Genomic DNA, 21,889 nt, shown 5'->3' with positions numbered 1-21,889 from the left:
TTTGTGATGTCACGTGGTCAAACTGAAGAAGACTGGTGCAGTCTTCACATCTGGAGTCTTCACGTCAGGAGTCTTCACGTCAGGAGTCTTCACGTCTGGAGTTTTCACACCTGGATTCTTCACGTCTGGAGTTTTCACGTCTAGAGTTTTCACGTCTGGAGTTTTCACACCTGGAGTTTTCACGTCAGGAGTCTTCACGTCTGGAGTTCTTACACCTGGATTCTTCACGTCTGGAGTTTTCACGTCTGGATTCTTCACGTCTGGAGTTTTCACGTCTGGAGTTTTCACACCTGGATTCTTCACGTCTGGAGTTCTTACACCTGGATTCTTCACGTCTGGAGTTTTCACGTCAGGAGTCTTCACGTCTGGAGTTTTCACACCTGGATTCTTCACGTCTGGAGTTCTTACACCTGGATTCTTCACGTCTGGAGTTTTCACGTCTGGATTCTTCACGTCTGGAGTTTTCACACCTGGATTCTTCACGTCTGGAGTTTTCACGTCTGGAGTTTTCACACCTGGATTCTTCACGTCTGGAGTTTTCACGTCTGGAGTTTTCACACCTGGATTCTTCACGTCTGGAGTTTTCACGTCAGGAGTCTTCACACCTGGATTCTTCACGTCTGGAGTTTTCACGTCTGGAGTCTTCACACCTGGATTCTTCACGCCTGGATTCTTCACGTCTGGAATCTTCACACCTGGATTCTTCACGTCTGGAGTTTTCACACCTGCGACGCGTAGTTAGGATTTTTTGGGAGGCGCGTGTCAGGCTACGGCGTAGGGGTCGCGTCGACGCGACGCAGAAGCATAAACTAGGCTTTACTCTCTATGGCGCCAGGGGAAAAGTGTGTTTCTGCCCGGTCTCGAACCGGGGACCTTTCGCGTGTGAGGCGAACGTGATAACCACTACACTACAGAAACTGTTAATTCTGGCTGTTGTGTGATGTCACGTGGTCAAACTGAAGAAGACTGGTGCAGTCTTCACATCTGGAGTCTTCACGTCAGGAGTCTTCACACCTGGATTCTTCACGTCTGGAGTTTTCACGTCAGGAGTCTTCACGTCTGGAGTTTTCACACCTGGATTCTTCACGTCTGGAGTTCTTACACCTGGATTCTTCACGTCTGGAGTTTTCACGTCTGGAGTTTTCACACCTGGATTCTTCACGTCTGGAGTTTTCACGTCTGGAGTTTTCACACCTGGATTCTTCACGTCTGGAGTTTTCACGTCAGGAGTCTTCACACCTGGATTCTTCACGCCTGGATTCTTCACGTCTGGAATCTTCACACCTGGATTCTTCACGTCTGGAGTTTTCACACCTGCGACGCGTAGTTAGGATTTTTTGGGAGGCGCGCGTCAGGCTACGGCGTAGGGGTCCGCGTCGACGAGACGCAGAAGCATAAACTAGGCTTTACTCTCTATGGCACCAGGGGAAAAGTGTGTTTCTGCCCGGTCTCGAACCGGGGACCTTTCGCGTGTTAGGCGAACGTGATAACCACTACACTACAGAAACTGTTAATTCTGGCTGTTGTGTGATGTCATGTGGTCAAACTGAAGAAGACTGGTGCAGTTTTCACACCTGGATTCTTCACGTCTGGAGTTTTCACGTCTGGAGTTTTCACACCTGGATTCTTCGCGTCTGGAGTTTTCACGTCAGGAGTCTTCACACCTGGATTCTTCACGTCTGGAGTTTTCACGTCTGGAGTTTACACACCTGGATTCTTCACGTCTGGAGTTTTCACGTCAGGAGTCTTCACGTCTGGAGTTTTCACACCTGGATTCTTCACGTCAGGAGTTCTTACACCTGGATTCTTCACGTCTGGAGTTTTCACGTCTGGATTCTTCACGTCTGGAGTTTTCACGTCTGGAGTTTTCACACCTGGATTCTTCACGTCTGGAGTTCTTACACCTGGATTCTTCACGTCTGGAGTTTTCACGTCAGGAGTCTTCACGTCTGGAGTTTTCACACCTGGATTCTTCACGTCTGGAGTTCTTACACCTGGATTCTTCACGTCTGGAGTTTTCACGTCTGGATTCTTCACGTCTGGAGTTTTCACACCTGGATTCTTCACGTCTGGAGTTTTCACGTCTGGAGTTTTCACACCTGCGACGCGTAGTTAGGATTTTTTGGGAGGCGCGTGTCAGGCTACGGCGTAGGGGTCGCGTCGACGCGACGCAGAAGCATAAACTAGGCTTTACTCTCTATGGCGCCAGGGGAAAAGTGTGTTTCTGCCCGGTCTCGAACCGGGGACCTTTCGCGTGTGAGGCGAACGTGATAACCACTACACTACAGAAACTGTTAATTCTGGCTGTTGTGTGATGTCACGTGGTCAAACTGAAGAAGACTGGTGCAGTCTTCACATCTGGAGTCTTCACGTCAGGAGTCTTCACACCTGGATTCTTCACGTCTGGAGTTTTCACGTCAGGAGTCTTCACGTCTGGAGTTTTCACACCTGGATTCTTCACGTCTGGAGTTCTTACACCTGGATTCTTCACGTCTGGAGTTTTCACGTCTGGAGTTTTCACACCTGGATTCTTCACGTCTGGAGTTTTCACGTCTGGAGTTTTCACACCTGGATTCTTCACGTCTGGAGTTTTCACGTCAGGAGTCTTCACACCTGGATTCTTCACGCCTGGATTCTTCACGTCTGGAATCTTCACACCTGGATTCTTCACGTCTGGAGTTTTCACACCTGCGACGCGTAGTTAGGATTTTTTGGGAGGCGCGCGTCAGGCTACGGCGTAGGGGTCCGCGTCGACGAGACGCAGAAGCATAAACTAGGCTTTACTCTCTATGGCACCAGGGGAAAAGTGTGTTTCTGCCCGGTCTCGAACCGGGGACCTTTCGCGTGTTAGGCGAACGTGATAACCACTACACTACAGAAACTTTTCATCGTGTGTGTTGTGTGATGTCATGCGGACAAACTGAAGAAGACTGGTGCAGTCTTCACATCTGGAGTGTTTGCAAATGGAGTCTTCACATCTGGAGTTACATACACTTTTGAAGCAGATAAAATGTTTCTAAAGTTGTCGCTGATGCTGACCCTCTTATATTATTATCTAAGAGGTTTAGCCTCCCTGTATCAGTAGGAAAAAACTGAATGTGAAAATCTACAATCTTTTTAGCCTTTTATTTTTATCACAGCTGCTGGGAGCGATGCTGCCCCTTTTCTGCCTCTTACTCACTAATGGATTTTCTTGATTTGCCATATTTTTTAAAAAAGCGGTGTCACGTCGAGAACACTGACTAATAGGATATCTTGTGTTCGTGCCATTTTGGGATGATTCATCTAATTAAATCCCCTAACAGCTCACAGTGGCTAATGTCACACGTCATTAGCCCCAGTTAACAATCATTACCCCAGCACAGTAACTAACCCTCGTGTAAAGGCTTTTGTTCGTCTCGATTACTGTGCCCTTTGTCAGATTCTCTCTCTCACACACACACACTCCGTTTATCATCGTATAGACATGGATGGGTTGCTGAGCGGGCCGCCGTTGCCCGGGGACTCGAACATTGAGCAGGCCTCTGGGCCAGAGCATCTGTTTGAAGTGACTGTTGGCTATTACTGCTGAGAGATGACGGACACAAAAGAGGTGTAAAGTGGCCGCCGACGTGTGCAAAATAACCACAAAGAGACGCAAAATAACCACTAAGAACTCACTAAATGGACATAAAGAGACTCTAACCACCACAAAAAAGGTGAGCAGTCACCACAAAGAGACACAAAGACGACTACAAAGAGGTGCACAATGACCGGCAAAGAGAGGCAGAACAAAAACAGAGAGATTCACAATGACCCCTCAGAGATACAGGGGGCTTTAATATCCCTGTGCCCAGAGGCCCCTCGACTAATATGTCAGTGCTCATAGATGTGTGGTGCCATTGTGAGACGGAGGAAGTCAGACGTTGTTGTCTTTTAAAGAATATTTCAGGACACATTTACACACAGAGATGTAAAGTAGTAAAAGACTCATTTCGCTCCCGTATGTTTTGTCCCTATGTAGTTCTGTGATAAAATTAACATTCACAGTCTGTCACACTTTAGTCCACAGTGACTTGTTCTCATTGAGAAGTTCACAAGGTTCTTCTTCACCGACACAGCCTGCAGATTAGTTGCCATGGAGACAAAGCTGTCGGAAGTCGGGAGGAATACGTTGCCTGATACTTGTGTTTGCTTCCTTTCGGTGAAGGAAAATACGTAATCGGAAAGTTTGAGGAGCGTTGTTGACAGAGGGCTCGGTCATTCTCTAGGACTCCTAGGATTTCTCACAGAAGCGTGTTGGGAAAAACATGATGTGTTGTATTTCTCTCCCTCTTCTTTTCTCTTTATGTTTTGGTATAGATTACTTTTTAAAGCTATTTTCTTGTGTTTTCATTATCAAACGTGGAGCTAAAAAATCATAGGCCTAGAATTAATCACCTGATAATAGCTTTATGAATATTTCACTGAGAGTAGCTACTCTAAGTTGAGTTTATGAGCTGCTTTATTTCTGTCTTAACCTTGAATTGTTTGCATATTATTGTCTCACCACATTGTGTTCTGAAGCTTTTAGTCATTAGCCCTTCCATCTAACACTTGATGTCTGATACTTGAAACAAAGGATAATACAGCACGTCTTGTTGTGTGCTGTAAATGAAAATGCGCTCCATGTGTTTATGGCACCTTCTCTCGGAGCCTTTGTCATAGCAGGGAGTGCTATTAACAGAGGGCAGCTGGTTTTTCTGCAGTGCCCTGACAGTTGTTTTGATTCCTGTGGTTAGAGTTAACACAGCAGAGGCTCTTCGCTCCCCGTTGATAATGGTGATACTGGAGTCACTGGAGTGCAAACTGGCAGTTTTGAAGTCGGCCACAGGGGGCTAACAGAGCCATCCAGCCAGTCTGTGGTTAAAGAGCAGAGCTGCATGACGTCCCTGTGCACAAGCTCAGAAAGGACAGAAATTCCAAAGTCTTAAAGATGTCTATGAAATATTTAGATGTGGTTTCTGGGCACATGCAGTTTGTGTGGGAGGAAGGAGACAGATTTTAGATAAGGAGAGAGTTTATTCCTCTGGGTCTTTAAATGACCAAAAGGGAAAGGAAAGAAGAAAGAAATATGTTGTCGTAACAGCAATTTCGATATTTTCTACAATCGTCTCAATTCCCTGATGGTTTTACCCAGAGTTTGAATTACACGCTGGTTTTCTAGGGAGCCCTATGCTACGGTCTGCACTAATTCAATTCAATTCAGAAGTGCAATAGATGCTGCATGTGACTGAGAACATCAACGAAATAACAGCTTTCGATTAGAAGAAACAGTTTGTAACATAATGGAGAAATGTGTCAGGTATTTGTACTTCACTTGTACATGAGAAAGTAGTCTTAAAATGTCTCACACACACGTTCAAGCACAGTCGGTTGCAACAATAAACTGCTGAGCATGATGTAGCTAACTTGTTTTTAAAATCATGAAATCCTTCACGTGTTATTCACTAAGAGCAGCTACTGTATGTTTGGTTTTTATCATAGCGTCTGTACATGTTTTCTATTATAGCCAAACAGAGGAGAACTGTTTCAGGTTCGAGACGTTTCGTATGTTAGGCAAACATTAAAGCCACTTTTCAAAGGAAGCTGGTTATTTTCAGAAATGAGTCACTGTTCCTCGCTGCGATGTCTGTGGATGTCAGAGAAAATAAATACAAAAGGATTTTCTCCCCGTCGGGGAATCGAACCCCGGTCTTCCGCGTGACAGGCGGAGATACTGTCCACTATACTAACGAGGAGGGATGGAGCTGACTGACGTCTCACGTGACAAAAAGGATCCGAGTGGAGAAATTAAAGCTGTTCACTGTTATGTCACCGGTCTGGTTTAGGGTTTTTGTTTAACCTGTAAATACGCTTGTTTCAAGGAAAGAGCAGCGTCTGTAGCATGATAATCACATTAACACATAAATTAACAACAACAACAACAACTAACCTGTTCAATTGTAAGTAGTCACTTGAGGAAGTTTCATGATTATGTTTGTCTAATTATTCACCTGCAGTGTTTTGCCTGCGTTCATTACATAACAAAGCCTCACTTTTCATCACTGCTTTCAAACCTCTGACACTCTAATCAAAACTTTTACAAACCAGGTGCCGTCTCTCTGCAGTTTTTATTTAATTTCTCCTCCTGACATATTGACATAAATCAGTGCTCACCATGGGGCAATAACACTGACAGCTAAGAATCTGTTGGATGGATGGTTTCATTTTATTCAAAGCCAGCCACCCACGTTCCCGGAGCGCACGCGTTCTTAAGGAAACCTTCCTGTCTCAGCACCTAACAAGTGCTCAGCTGACAGCCGCGTTGATGATTCGCTACGGGGGCGTTCTGTGCACTTGAAAGAAAGACAGAAAAAACCTCACTACGTCCACTTCTCCACAGTGTGCGAGATAACAGCAGCAATTACAGGAGCTCCTAATTACTATCAAAGCAAAAACAGCAAGTGTGGTTGTTTAAACAAAAGGAGGTAGATGTGAAACCCGGTTTGATGTTTTCTTTTCCATCATCGTGTTTTGTAGTTGAAGCACTGACACAGGAAATCCGACCCACTTGGTACTAACACCAAGAAATTTATCTTGTTTTTTGATAAATACCTTTTCTCTCTGTGAGCAAATTGTTTACTACAAATCATTGAGGTCTGTTAACCAGTGGACCCCTGCTGCTGGATCAGGACACTTCAAGGCCCTGAATCCACTTTGTTCCTGAGAGCTTAGAGTTTGATTGATTTTTATGTGGATAAGAGTTTTATAGTAAGAAAAGGAAAGAAATATATTTAATAGAAACCCAGAATATCCCTATAATAGATAATATTTGATAATGGGAACTATTGACCTTGAGTCATTAATGATCTAAGTCACAGAAAGTCACTGTAGTATGACGAGTTGTAAAATGATCCTATTTACACGACCGAGCGATATTTTACACTTTGCATTTCAGAGTTAAATGTTTTCAGGCAATTAAGAATGAGTGACTTGAATAAACAGGCGGTCAGCATTCTGTAGCAGTCAGTTGGGTGCGGAGCAGTTTGCCTTCAGTCTGTGGAATGAGTTCTTCTTCTACATCCTGAGACAAATTACAGCAGAGGTCAGCAGCTGGTGATAATGGCAATAGTATCTGACCCTCCAGACCATGTTGATAATCTCCTTATTTCTAGTTCACCATATCAGACATTCACAGGAGTAAAAATTAAACCAAACTAAAATCACAGTGTTCGTTTTGTTGCTGCAATGTTTTGTATCGAGCTGAATTCATTATAAACTTGTGTCTGAAGACTGTGTTGGTTGCTAAACAGACTTAAGTCCAGCAGTTCCCTAAATCAGTCAAAGATTTATTTGAAACACAGTAATAAAGCAACTCGGTTTGATTTCATGAAAAAACATTTGACTATAAACTCTTCTCTGCAGATAAACCAAGTAGGATGAACACAAAATATACATTTTATTATAAATGTGCCCCCTGGTGGCTGACAATAGACATTAAATACAATGTTCTCAAAAATGGTCTCTGTCCTTTGTGGTAGTGTTTATCACACTGATGTATGTTCAAGTGTTTCTAATGATGATACGAAAGATGGCGGCATCTTCATCCAGGAGCTTACTGAGGTTCTGATGTGTTCATACAGTATTTGGCTTAATGTCCAATAACATTTGTTTCTCACACCGTGTCCCAAAAAAGTCTGATCGAGTTTCTTTTTTAATTTGAGTTAAGATGATTTTCAGTGTCAACCTGCACTGAGGTTTGGATCCTATCTTACCTTCTAAACTGCTGGTTTATGATTCTGTGTCTTCTTTTCACTCCTCTATGAATATTCTACGTCAGCAAGGCCAGTTGTGTAACGTCACCATAGAAACACAATGACAGGAGCATCAACGGATTACCAATTTACGGATAGCCTTGAAAAGATTACAGTTTCTGTGAGCGCAGGTATTGTTTACCCGACAGGTTTTTTTTTAGCTTGGACGTTTATTTCAGCTCTGCTACAAAACATCACCACAAAGGAATTTATATAAAAAATGCTTCGCTTCGTATTTTCAAGCGCTGAATTGCAGTTTTTCTGGTCGTGACGAAGCCACTTGAGCCTCAGTTTTATGTGCACAAGGTAACCATGGTCCGAAGAAACACACACCGGTACAGGATGTGATATTAACGTTGACAGACAGTTAATTAATAAAGTCCATGTCTGTATGGCCTTGGGACTGTGGTACTTTGTATTGTTCTATTGTTAAACGCTATTGGCAGCCTCAGGAGAAAACAATAGACCAAGGTCCTTGAGGAAAGATGGAGTTCACACTGATGCCAACGCAAATACCCACTTACACACAGACGCACTTGTGCAGCAGCTGATGGGGCTCGACCTGCCCTGTTTCATGTCTGCTCCAGGGACTTTATCTCTGGTTATCACTCTGCCTTCTGGATCAAGCAGGTCTGCTTACACATGGCCACCTGTCTGAACACTCCTCTGATTAGATTACACACACTGGGACTTCAGCACTGGGTTTCTGTGTGTGTGTGTGTGTGTGTGTGTGTGTGTGAGTGTGTGTGTGTGTGTGTGTGTGTGCGTGTGTGTGAGTGTTTTGATGTGACTGAGGGAGGGCAGATGTCTCATCGTGGAGGTGGATTTGTTTGCTTGCTTATTTCTCAGTGAATTCAAGGACTATAAAACAGCAGTGAGTGGATTAATAAAAACTATTAGATTCAGTGCTTTATAGGTGTGCATTACTCTCCGTTTGTTAGAGAGTACAGTTAGATGATTACATAAATTATGTGTGTAATCTTTATCCTTACGTCACAATCCACTTAGTTACATTACTCATCCACTTCCAATAAGTGCATTCAACCGTGAGGGTACAAACTGAAAACATCAATATCATGTGAGTATATTAGATTAAAAGAAAAAAGCCAAACTACAACGTTCTACATGCAAGTGAACTTGACTTAGACCATCTTCTCAGCCAAGGCTCAGTCGGAAAGATGTAGTTGCTTAGTAACACTCGCCATTGTTCTGAAGTGAACAGAGACACCAGAGAATTTGTAAATAAGTGAACCACAACTGGAAGACACTCAACACCAGCATAGAAACTCTATCACCACTAGTGTTTCAGTGGTGTAATTGCGGCACGACTCAGAGATAAAGGTTTTATTTGGGCTATGCGCAATATATGAAAGTCAATGTAAAGTCGTAATAAGGACAGCTGGCAAATCTGCACGTGTGTGTACTTGTACTTTTATGTCTCGTGCAGAACCCCTCCAAAACAACACCAGCTGTGCATAAGTGCTCGGATCATTTCATGGGAAGAAGATTTTAAAACCAGACTGACGTGACCAGATCTTTTGGAGCAGTACACTGTAATCAGGGAGTGGGAGTCGTGCACCATATGTATGAGCATGTCAAGTACCTGTCTGAATGTTATCACAGTGGGGGTGGCTTGCACATTAAGCACAGTGAGCTTCTGCATGCATGAGATGTGAGCTTGTGTCTGTAAAATGGCTGGATGAATTTACTGCCACCCCCCACTGCTTCTCTCCTACCGGGGGGGATTTTTTCCTCCCTTCAAGTCCATAAATACATGTCCACACAGACAGCCTATTTGTCTGTTCTGGGGCAGCGTTTGACTGGCAAGCAGGGTAATAACCTTCTCGCTGGGACAGATTAACAGCACAATCCAAATCACAGATATGACACATATGCATACATCATGTTTGCAGGTGGTTTTTTAGCGCTGGCTGTTCAGAGGTGTGGGACGGAGATCAGAATTGGTCATGAAGCTGTTGACGCCCCCATATGGCAGAAAGATTTGCTGAATTTATGGAGATATTGATGAAGATGAATGGATGGTTTGAAAGATTCCCTGCGACGTGGCCATGTTTTTCACCAGCTGCCACATCTGGATGCAATTTCCTCAAAAAATTATAACATCATTAAGTCAGAGACACTGGTTGTTTGCTTCGGAGTGATCATGGGCTGTAATTGTGTCCCATGAACTGGACTAATGAGAAAGCCACAAGGTGTAAATAATGGAAGCCAGTCATCCACAATTTTATCTTGTTAACGGCTTGAATGTTGAATCACCAGCCTGCCAGTGTTATTTAAACAGACACAGAGACACAGGCGAACATTAACCTGCATGTTGTTTGCTAGAGCACGTGCAACATTTCTCAACTTGTCAGGTGATGTTTTCATCCACAGAATGACTGAAACAGGCACCGCACTCTAGAAGTCAAAGTCGACCCTGAGCAGACTCGCATATTGTCGGTCGAATCACTGCATCTAACCGAGCAACATAACTAACTGGAGCTGCTTTCAGACGTGCACTGAGCTCTGGAGAACATTCTCGGGAGGGGCTGGACGTGAGAACGCAAAAACGTCCGAGTGAGAGCCTCTGGACTTTCTCCGCCTGGCCCCCTTGTGAATTCTTTGCAGAATGTCCGAAGGAGCCGATGTGAGAACACAGCAGGAGAACCTCTGAGGGATCCACCGCCAGTAACAAAAACAACACAAATATCTCGGGAGGAAAAAGCCTCAACAGATCACCAGACCTCGCTTAAATAAGAGTTGCCGCTAACTAGCACAAATCTCGACTTATCTTTGGAGTCAAATTCATTTTGAAAGCAAAGTCGTGTGTGTATTATTTCTCTGCCTCCTGAACTTCTGTAATATCTCACAATGCTTCAGTCAACTCACGACAGCTCTGCATGTAGCAACAACATAGTGTAAATATTTCAAGACTCTCTGGTCTAAATATTTCAACACAAACTATGTTGCGGTTAGTGTTTGTACAGAAATCACACGTTGACAGGCCTGTAAATAGACACAACTGTTCTACTCGTGTATTATTATTAGATACTTTATTAAATACCTATGAATTATTTCTCGTGTTGTCTCATTGGTGAACTTGAGGAGACACAAACTCGCTGATAACAGCTAAACCTAATTAGTTTTATTTTGTCTGAGGAGGCAGCCTGTGCTATAAAAATTGGATAAATAATTAAAGTTCAATTTCCTTGGTTCACCTTCCCTGATGATAGGTGATTTACCTTTAGGCTGAGTATATCAGCACAGAAACAAACGGGAAAAGATGCATCCAGGCTGCGTGATTGGCTGATCCCACCACCCACTGAGCGCTCAACGACATGTTTTCATTACCCTCTGGAAGTAACTTCCAAGGAAACACCACAAGCAACAACCGCCTCCATGAAATATACAAACACATTTTAAACTGATCGGTAATTCATGCACTGTCAAATTTCTATGTGCAATCCTGATCACAATCTCTTGACATTGTATATAGAGTTTCAAGTTTTTTAAATATTTCATTGTTTATAGAATATTTTAATTACAAATAACAAGCTGAAAGATGCTAAGAGTCGGTTTGTGTCAGTTCACACAGTGTCGGTATAATTGGAAAAAACTAGTTCCCGGCATCACAGTTCACAAGAACGACTCAGAAAGTGGGTGAAACACACAAATACGCCATCACTTGTGAACCAATAGTTTTCACCTATCACCAAAGCCTAACAGACATTTTACATATTGATATTGGAAGGAGGTGTCGCAGTGTTGTTTAAACGCTCTAAATACACAAATACAAGCTGTTTTGTTCACAGCGTCCATGTTTCTTAACACATTTCTGAAAGCACGTCAAGGCACAGGAAGTCACTACGTGTGGCTTTATTTATGTAAAGCTCAATAAAAGTGAATCCTGAATTCAGAATTCTTCTGTCCAACTATTGTATCCACTTTCACCAGGAAATATTTCAGTTTAAGAAAGTTAAAGCATATCCTCAGGTTTATTCTTCAGTGCATGTCGCAGTGTAACTTTACTTTAGGTGGTGACACTAATCAGATTCAAGTCAGCAAACATTCAACAGTGGCTTGATATCTATTCGTCTTGATGTTCAGAACGTTCATTATTCATTCCACGATGAATGCAGGTGGGCGTACAGACGTTTCTTCTGCCACCCACATCCAAACTCTTTGCATGTGCAACATTTCTGCTCGGCTCTCAGCTGCGCAATTACATTTTAAACACATGCCTACAAACAACACAGGCTTTTCACGGTTACTTAACTGCTTTGTTTCCCTTAATGTAAAATCCTCTTGTATTAATACATGAATCAAATCTCTCAGTCAACAGCAGTAATTAATTCTGAATCACAATATGTGGCGGTATTAAGACACTATACTGGTGAGCGAGGTGTGACTCGCTCATGTTGGGGATTAGTCATTGGATTCATTTTTCTTTTTAATTCACGTTTGATTCACAATGTTTAATATTTTTTATCTGGAACAGTGTCAGGTTTGTTTTGGAGGCATCGTGGCTCTATACCTTCAGTTTCACCCTCTGATTAGTGCAATCTGACCCAGTGTGGGACTCTCGGGACAGAAGCGTCAGCCTGTCTGGTCCAAAACGAAAAAGTCTGACAAATGCTGGATGAACTGTCAAGAAATCTGGTGCAGACATTTATAATTGACAGGGGAGGAAACTTCATCTGAAGATTATCCAGATCCTTTTGGATCAGTTGAGAAAACAAAATGACAGGTAGGTACAGTCGTGCCCCGTAAATCTGTAGTACTTTCACATATCAACCTGAAATGTGGTATTCAGGTTTATGATACGATTTTATTTCCTATTTTACATTCACGTTGTGGCTTTTGTATTCTTGTTTTCTGTTAATACACTCATGTATTATCTGGAATGCCGGGGATGATTCTTAATTTGTTAATCTTCATTCATCAAGTTAAATACACTTAATGGCAATCAATCAATCAATCAATCAATATCTGTAGAGCTCCGTTCAAACAAATCTGATCAAATAATGTTCAATGTATAAATATGTTACACAAATAGTCTAAATGCATGTGTTCCTCATGCTTCTATTACCATGCCAACAGCACTGCTCGCTCTGAGAAACCAAATAGATTTCAGCCTGACTGTCATTATACCACATTTTCACTTTGGTAAATTTAGACACGGCTGAGGTCATAAATTTCAGTTCTGAGTGCAGAGCAACCATCAGCAAATTCAGTTTTCTGTTCTGTTCTGTGCTGAAAGTTATTTAATGTTGAAATATTAGTAATAATAAATTGTCACTCAAACCCTCTGTTAAATATCCCCTTTAACTTTTAAAGGAAAGCAGCAAACAGAGGATGTTCTGTTACAATATCTTTGATTATTTTGTTTCACATAATTTATTCTTTATACAATCTAGTATTCACTCCATCTTTCAGTTTTCAGTTTGCATCTTATTTTGTTTCATTGAGCATAAATCTTAAGTCCCCCCGTGAGACGGCTCAGTTGGATGTAACGTGTTCATTTCCCACCGGAGCAGTTGTTCTTTATCTTCGTGGCTTTGATTCCTCAGTGATCGTTGGTGTCACGCTGGTGTGAAAATGTGGTTTCAGTCATCTCATCTGCCTCCTGCACTGACAGCACCGCAGCACCTGAGCCACAATGTGACTTTACAGTCTGCACGAAATCCTTGATCAGTAACGGTTGTGTAAAGCTGCAGTAAAGCAAATCTTAAAGTGTTTCAGAAAGGAGTGTTAAGGTTCTGTGAGGAGTGTTAAGGTTCTTTATCATCTGCTCTGTCCATCTGTTTGCTGGTTGGCTTGTAAGCAAGATTAAGCAAAAACCTAGAAAACCTAATGGAACGATGGGCTATGGATAAGGAAAGAACCCATTAAGGCTCCTGAGCACAGGGTGGATACAGGAATTTATTTTCACTTTCTCTACCAGAGCAAGCAATGGAATGTTTTTTGACATTTCCTCTGATTTTACAGGGACTAATTTTATGGTTCTTGATGAAAAAAATGTAGGGAAGTGATGTCTGGAAGCGTGTGCCATTTGCTGCAGCAGGAAGAGGCACTCACTCTAATATGTGCCATTCTAAGTGCTTTCAAAGTTAAACTGGAACAATTGAGATTTATATTTTACCACTAAATTGTCAGTATTGCAACACGAAGACACCATGAACTATATTTTTAGTCAGCTCTATTAGAAAAAGGCTTTCGTTGGATTTTTGAGGCTGAATGCAAAAAAACGCAATCTTGTTATTTCAGTTAATCAAATGATCTTGTGTCTAAAGATATAAAAGGCATTTCTTAAAAATGAATGTAATCACCATTAATAACACAATTTGTGACCTTGGACAAATGAGATAACTGGGTCAGTGTTAGTCTGTGAAGACTCATATATGCAGGTCATGATATTTCTTTCTGCTCGAGCTTCTTGAACACGTCTCATCTGAAAAGCTTCATCAGATCCTTTGTACAAAAATCACTGAGTCGTGATCAAACGAAAACTGTTTATCTCCAGATTACACCATAATTAAGATGCAGAAAGAAGATAACACATTTAAAAACATCAAAAGCAACACAAAAAAAAAACTGCTCTTGCCCACTGTGTCAATGTTAGGGTTGTGATTCTGAACTCACATTACGGACGCTGCGTTGAACCACGGTGCTGCGCTCTCGGTTCACAGCCTCCAAATCTGTGGAGAAAACAAGTTGCATTAAAAGAAGCTTGTGATGTCTTTAACTTTCCGAAAATAGCATCAAATTAAAAGTTGGAAATGCAATTTTTTTTTTCGGGGGTGGGGGGGGTTGCATAAGCTGAAATTGTACCAGACGAACAGCTCTAAATAATTTTCCAGTCTTGCCATTTTCATTTCATATGCTCACATTACTGCTCTGTGGGCACTGCAGTTATCCTCGAAGTATGTTTTGTCATTTAGTGGAGAAATTCACAGGAGACTCTTATTCCAGCTTTAAACAAGGGAAACCAAACCCGGCCTCCTTCCTCTTTAAGGCTGCAAGGAGAACGGAGCGCAGCTCAGCACGCTTTGTGTGTCTCACTGTGCACATTCCTCCATTTACATCCTTATTCCACCACACAGTGATCCATAATGTGCCCCCCCCCATCTGTAAAGCTTCAGTCTTATAATTCATTTCATCGTGGTGCGTATCATGTTTTTCTGCTGCAGCCAAAACCTTTTTTTTTTTTTCCCATGCACATTATTTGTACATGCTGAGGACATCAAAGCTGCAGCCGACCCCGGGGTGCCGCTGCACATTTACTTTGTGTGTGTGTGCTGCTGTGTGGGTACATACTCGTTTTAATTGCTTCTTCAGGACCTTTGGTGAGGTCGTCCACAATGAATGGAAGTCAATGCAAAGTCCCACGTTCCAACGTTGCCTGTTGCTTATCATTTATAACATCGCAGGGTTCAGATTCAAATGGCAAATGCTTAAAGTTCTAATTGATCAAGTTCAGCAGCAGCTCAGCATCAGTGCTACAACTAATTTCAACATATTTGGATAAAGACCTTCGCACGGACAAAGTCAAAATCGTTACAACATTGGTGCCAGGTTATGTTTTGTGGGGAAACTATTCACCTGATGTTCCCCTGCAGGCTTTCTTCACTTCAGCTGTTCGGACAACAGGGTCTGGATATGTCCGTGTTCAAGTGAGGGGGTGTCTGCAGATCACGTAGAGAAAAGGACGTGATGTATAAATTACGCTGCAGAATTCACGTCTTTGTATTTACAGCACACTGAGGATGGTATTGGCTTTTATTACTAAAAGCTCTAAACTCATGTTGTCTTTCCAAGACTCATCCTGAGATATGGGAGTATTCAGCTGCAACATGAAATTTCACCACTAGATGTCACTTAATTCTACACACTGAACCTTTAAGTCACATTCTCTCTCCAAGGCAGTCAATCCAGAAATCCATTCAACACTTGATGTGGCCAAGTCAGTAGCTCTGAAACATCCCTGACTCATATATCCACTGACCCGTGATGGCGGCCAGGTTGTGGAGGGTGTGCAGTCATTCTTTGTTAATAGGAGCAGCGTTGCACATCATCCCCGTGTGTTTGTACGGAGAAACACTTCAGGTGAGAAGTTTGCAGCGTGGAAATCTGTGCCCAGTGCGGCTACATGGCTACTGTGTGACCCAAGTTCAGAGGGAGAGAGAAACATCGCTGAAGCCAAGCGTGCAGAGAGCAGTCTGGGTTTTGCACAAGAACAACCTCTGCATGTAGAATGAGTTCCAGGCAGGAGGCAGAGAGGAGGAGGAGGAGGAGGAGGAGGAGGAAGCACTAGCGCAAGTGCAGCAGGCTTCTCAGCAGTCCTATGTTAACAACACACCAGGTTTTGTGTGCGAGCTCCGTGCATTGTGTGCGTGCGTGTTATCTGGTAGATGGTGGGGCATGGTTGGCGTGTGCACGAGGGAGGATGGGGCTGTGAGATACTGATTGGATGCGCTTCCTTCTAGGGTGTGGCCAGAATGTGAATGACTGCTCCAGCCCTTTGAGCTGCCAAAGGTTTAGGGGACAGTTGCCGAGGAGGGATGGGGTGTTTGAGATTGTGTGTGCGGAGGGGAGAGCGTCGGAGCTTGTGAGAGGAGAGAGGATAGAAAAGGGGAGGGGGTAAGAGAGAGAGGGAGAAAGAGAACAGTGTGCATGTGGAGAGAGAGAGAGAGAGAGAGGAAGGAAGGCTTGAGGCAGCAAATCTGGACCAGCGCTCAAACACTGCAGTGTCTCTCTCCAGCTTCTCTTCTCTCTGTCCGTCTCTTCCTCTCACTCCTTCCTCCTCTTTCTCGCTGCTTGGCCATGACCCCGGTGGACACCCTGATCTCTTTGCCCACCTAGAGAAGAGAAACCTTGTGGCGGAGGAGGGGGGGGAGACGAGAAGAAGGGACACCGCACACTTTGCCTCACTGATGAGAGCGGAAATGTATTAACCGGCGTCAGCTCTGAGTGCGGAGCGCAGAGAAGGACCCAAGTGTGAGGAGGTGCAGCAGCAGGGAAATTAGAGCGAGTTGAAGAGGGTGATTTGCTTGATGTGTGAAGAATAGACTGTAGAGAGAGGCAGAGAAACCCCTCGACACTTATTAGACACCAACAGGACAAGTTAGGGCAGAGACAGGAAATTGGAATTCAACAGGGATACTATTTCGAGAAGCCAAAGAATGGTCACATGCGTTGTTCATCCTTTCATGCTTCTTTTCTATCTTCCTCCCTAATTCATAACAGCATCCCTTCCTTTCACCTCTTTATTTCTTTTTTTTTTTTTAAATGCATGTCAGCAAAAGCACAGCCTCACTCATTCTCAGTGGATGTGTGATCTCTTACCGAGTTGCGTAGAACTTGATTTTGGCTGAAGCAGGGGTGCTGTTGACCTCCTTGCGGACAGCACCTGCTGGGGAAATTTCTCATGATACCAGGTAGGAGGTTTCTGGATCATTTTGTCAACCCAAAGCAGCCGGAGCCCTCCGGTCATTTACCTGATTGAGGCGTTACGAGATGAAACTGCAAACCGGTTTATCTCCAAAGAGCATGACACCTGTGTTTGAGGGATTACAGGGAGGGAAACAGAGATGTGCAGATGTGTATGTGTGTGTTGGGATTATGTCCTAAATACACAGAATTACACAGGTGTTGCAGCAGGATTATGCAAAGTCTCCTGCTGAATACAGTGGTACTGTAGGATTAAAGAGAGGAACACAAGTCAAGGGAATGGATTCACATTATCTTCAACAGATTAACTCAGATCAAGTGTGATCACACTCGGGGGTGTAATTGAATCAGCAGTTCTGGGGTTGTGACAGGGGTCAGACTTGTTCTGAGGATAACTGAGGTCCTCTCTCAGCCCTCCGTGGAATAACTCTTGTCCCTCACTGTGGACATTGCACCTGAAACAAACAGAGTTGACAGTTAAAGACTCTAAAAGCTCATTCCACTTCTACGATGAGACGCTCGAGCACAGACGAGACTCCGTACCGGCGGAGTCCGTCCTTGGACAGTAAACCCGACTCGCCACCGTTCACTTCTGGTTTTCACCGCTTCAGTGGAGAGTTTGAGTACAAGCGGCCGCCGTTTGCGTTTGGCTTTCACACGACAAAGGGGCCGCAAACGTCCAAGGGGCGCTACGCCCAGGGGAAGAAGTATGTGGTGTTTTACCTGGACCTCTCCTTCATATTCCTCCTAGAACTGCGGCGCTGCAGGATGGCCGAGGGTTGCATGATGGCCCTGCGATACGGGATGGTCTTCTTCAATCTTCTTTTCTGGGTGAGTCCTTCATCAAACATTTTTTTTTCTGTCTCTGAATGTGAATGTGTGACTTTTGGGGGAGGTTTGTTTTGCTTTCTTGACTTTTACATTCCTCTGTTATGCATATTTTTCTGATCTTGTTCACTGGAAGTTGTGATGTGAGAGGAGGGAGGAGGGGGGTGTGAGGAGAAGACAGATCATGCATGTGGATCATGTGTACAGAGCCCACTGTGTGGGTGATTCAAGCTTTCTCTGTTCCCCATACAGTTCTCTGCGTGTGGGTGTACACAGCATTGTTTGCTGTGTTAAGCTTTGGCATATTTAGAGCCTTCATTGTGTGCACACTAGTTAATCACACAACGGAGCTGCGCAGCCCATCAAGGCATCTGCTGTCAATCTGCTCTATGTGGCCGATGGTATCTGTTTGCCGCGGGGATGTTAGATCTCCGGTGTGTGTCTGTATCTGTCAGTCCCTCTCCGATAGCCCCCACAACAGATCGCTTTCATTTGCACGGTGAAGCCTGTCATGCTCCCCGGCAGTGCTTCACGTTTAAAGATCTGGATCTCGTGCCACAGACTCCCTTTGTGCAATCCACTGCAACGTTGTCACAGAGTTTTGAGGAGATGCCTGCGTCAGTCTTTACCTTTCTGGGATCACCAATTTGTCGAATCTCTCCTATGATGCTGAAATGCAATCAAGTTACCAGGGTGCAATCTCCCCTGAGGAATGAGTGACCTCTTCACCTCCACATCTTGTCAGCTATTAACTGCTGTCAAAGAGAGGTCACAGCATTTTTTATTAGTGTGTTGTGTATCTCTGTGTGTGTGTGTGTTGTGTATCTGTTTGTGTGTGCGTTGTTGCCGCTGGGGCTTCATAATGACCACTTGAACATGACGAGCTATAGCCTTCTCCTCCTGAAAAGCCAATCCTGTTATGATGCTCCAGGTAAGAACAAAGAAGCTGTTCCAATATAAAGCTTGTCCCTAAAAATAATCATGGCAGGAACTGACTGTTAACGTCACACGTCAATGATGTCATCTATTCAACAGCAGCAATGAACTGCTACTTGTCGACTGGCTCATCCCTGGATCCTATTTTCTTCCACGATTCATTCAAATTTGTCGTATGTTAATTCTGCAGACAATAGATTGTATGGGATGGTAGCTGTCGCAAAATCAACACAGATATACGGATAGAAACTTTGACTCCACTAATAAGTTTAGTTTTAACCAAAAATGTATTTAGCGTGTACCGTGTCTAAAAGTCGAAGTACACGCCAAATACATTTGTGGTAAAGATGGTTTAAATTTACTTTTTTGGTTGATGAAGTAGTGTTACATTTTTCTGATGCTATAAATTTGATGCTATAACAGCTGGATGAAAAGTCTTGATCGATTGATGAGACTTCACGGCTCCACACCACAATCACCACTGTGCAGAATCTGGCTCCGACAGTTCCAGACCGTGGTTCCTGAACCCGGGATATTTTGGCTCGTAGGAAGTGTAGAGATGTCGTCCATCTTTATATACAGTCATGACAAAGGCGAGATAGTGGCTTGGGCTTGGACATTTGTGCATATGTGCGTTGTGAAGAATCCTGAATCTGTGCTCGGTGACTGGCGACAGTTAACGTGTCTGCTCTCACTTGACTCTTCTTCCACTGTTCTGAAATCAGTTATGATATCATACAAACTATTTGACGCCTGCACAGATGTGCTTTACTTCCACAGTTTTTTCTTCTGAAGCGTTAAAGTCAGAAGCAAATAAACAAGCAAACGCTGCAGTGATTTATCTTCTCAAATTGGTATAATTTGTCTCACTAATCACTTTGTTTAAGTGTTTGACTACAAGAGGAGCTTTAAGTAACTCCCTTTGCAATGAAAGCTTTAACATACTTATTTACCCAATTTACATATATAATAACACCAAAGCCTTTTAAACCTGTCCTGCTTTGACATTAGTATACATTATTATATATGTTAGGAGCTGAGGCAGCATATTGAGGCAGGAAAAAATCTGTATCCTGGAAGTCAGAAATACACATTCATATTCTTCGTGTCAGATTTGTACATGATTCTGTTCCAAGGAGTGAGTTGCAGTAAAAATACCTAATTTTGACTCCATAAGTCTGACAACTGTCAATGAAATTGTTCCTCATCTCAAATCAACGCTCTGGATCCGCTGACCTCAGATTTATTTAAGAAGGTTTTTAGTTGCCGGGCAACAGATGTGTTGCAGGTAGTCAATAGTTCATTACTCTGCGGAGTTTTCCCTAAAGCCCTGAAAACTGTATGAAACTAAAGGCTAATCTGGATCCTTCAGTGCTGAATAATCACAGGCCCTTGTGAAACATGTCATTAATTAGTGAGATCTTTGGGAAAGCTATTTTTAGAGAACTCACAGTTCTCTTTGCATTCGTCAGTCTGGATTCAGACACCACATGATAACGAGACAACTCAAAAGGTTTCAGATCACATTAATCTCAGCAGGGACTCTGGTAAAGTCACGATCTTTAGATATCATACCTCACTGCTGCTTGATTGAAGCTGACTACGGTGGACATGTGGTCCGTCATACAGTATCCTGAAGAGACCACTTTGTATCAGCAGTTATTCATCAGAGTGCTTCACAACAACATGCGGAGTCCCACAGGGGTCGATTCTCGGACCTCTATTGTTCAAAATGTACATGCTTCCATTTGCCAATATCAGCATCTGGTTTACTTATCACGTGTATGCAGATGACACAGTTAAAAAAAACTGTCTCGCCAAGCCACTGTAGCCCATTAGTTTCTCTGCTAAAGCGTATAAAACAGATTAGTAGCTGGATGCTTCCCCAGTTTCTGAAGTCATTGATGTTATTTGGTGAAATAGCTGAAAGATGCAAAGACACTGCTCTCCTTTCAGAAACCTTGTTGTTATCACATGAAGTCAATTAAAAAACCAGCCTTCAACTACCTCAGAAATATTGATTTAGTGCACATGCATGTGCTACAGTTGCATTCAGCCATTTAAGTATGTAAATATGTTTGTTTACTGGTTTTATTCTGTGTCTTAAATCTGCTTCTTGCTTATGCTCGAACTCTGTAAAGCACTTTGCGTTGCCACTGGTATGAAATGCATTGCACAAATACATTTGTCTTGCCTTGCCCTATAAATCTCAATCACAGAGGAAGTGGGTGAACATGAGGCCCATTTCAACTCCCACAGTTTTCCATTAATGGACATAGAAATGCCCTTAAAAAAGCAATTTTCATGCCAAAACTCGTGCCCGCCCCAACACTCTGTAGACCTGTCAGAAGAAGTGCAGCTTCTCCCGCTGCATCTTCCCCAGCAGCACCAGAGCAGCTGTCAATACACACAACCATTACGCAGGAGACTCTGACATTTATAGCCCCCATACCTGTCATTTATCATGTGAGCCTGCAAACCATCATCACATGCTGGGTCTCAGTCGTCATCGTTAAAAGTCAGCAAAAATGGTCAGTGGTTGATTTAAAGCTCTTATTGAAACACAAACATAGTTCTTCTTCATCAACTCAGGATGAAATAGAAACCTGGGAAAATGATGCCTCATCTCAATAACCATAATAAAATGTAATTTTAGTAACACGCTTTTGATTTACTCCTGACATCCACCAACTTATTTGACCCTAATCACTTTATATTTATATTTACTGTAATCTCCTCCTCATCATACCACATGCAGCTCGAAGCTGTGTACTGTCCTAAGTATTCATGGAGTATGCCTTTAAAAATAGCATATTATGTGTGGGTAATGGCGTATGCATGTTTGTAGTGCATGGAAAATA

The 21,889-nt window shown here is 43.1% G+C and overlaps 2 protein-coding genes and 5 non-coding genes across 10 annotated transcripts in view; 1 reads left to right on the top strand and 6 right to left on the bottom strand.

The window, feature by feature from the left end:
* Window positions 1-21,889, top strand: part of tspan4a (tetraspanin 4a) — a 121,105-nt gene that overhangs the window by 11,569 nt on the left and 87,647 nt on the right. For 3 of the 4 annotated variants that reach the window (XM_069529881.1, XM_069529886.1, XM_069529885.1), the window contains one exon: window positions 18,016-18,095. In XM_069529881.1, the coding sequence (XP_069385982.1) occupies window positions 18,033-18,095 (63 nt within the window). In that variant the 5' untranslated portion in view covers window positions 18,016-18,032. Of the gene's footprint in view, window positions 1-16,390; window positions 18,096-21,889 lie in introns of those variants that run through there. The other variant, XM_069529878.1, reaches the window with a different exon arrangement.
* On the bottom strand, window positions 10-3,332 carry LOC138405402 (periaxin-like). The gene is made up of 6 exons (XM_069513759.1): window positions 3,311-3,332; window positions 2,389-2,688; window positions 1,710-2,099; window positions 1,015-1,314; window positions 561-725; window positions 10-455 (listed from the first exon to the last, which is right to left on the bottom strand). Exons 1-6 carry the CDS (start codon window positions 3,330-3,332, stop codon window positions 10-12), a joined length of 1,623 nt encoding a protein of 540 aa, XP_069369860.1.
* On the bottom strand, window positions 846-918 carry trnav-cac (transfer RNA valine (anticodon CAC)). The gene has a single exon. It is a non-coding gene; the product is annotated as a tRNA-Val (tRNA).
* Window positions 1,436-1,508, bottom strand: trnav-aac (transfer RNA valine (anticodon AAC)). Its single transcript has one exon. It is a non-coding gene; the product is annotated as a tRNA-Val (tRNA).
* On the bottom strand, window positions 2,220-2,292 carry trnav-cac (transfer RNA valine (anticodon CAC)). Its single transcript has one exon. It is a non-coding gene; the product is annotated as a tRNA-Val (tRNA).
* On the bottom strand, window positions 2,810-2,882 carry trnav-aac (transfer RNA valine (anticodon AAC)). The gene has a single exon. It is a non-coding gene; the product is annotated as a tRNA-Val (tRNA).
* trnad-guc (transfer RNA aspartic acid (anticodon GUC)) lies at window positions 5,688-5,759 on the bottom strand. The gene has a single exon. It is a non-coding gene; the product is annotated as a tRNA-Asp (tRNA).

This window comes from Paralichthys olivaceus, chromosome 1 (assembly GCF_024713975.1).
Source record: "Paralichthys olivaceus isolate ysfri-2021 chromosome 1, ASM2471397v2, whole genome shotgun sequence".
Classification (NCBI taxonomy): domain Eukaryota; kingdom Metazoa; phylum Chordata; class Actinopteri; order Pleuronectiformes; family Paralichthyidae; genus Paralichthys; species Paralichthys olivaceus.
The sequence above is the reverse complement of the archived record's forward strand: the minus strand, read 5'-3'. Positions and strand labels throughout refer to the sequence as shown.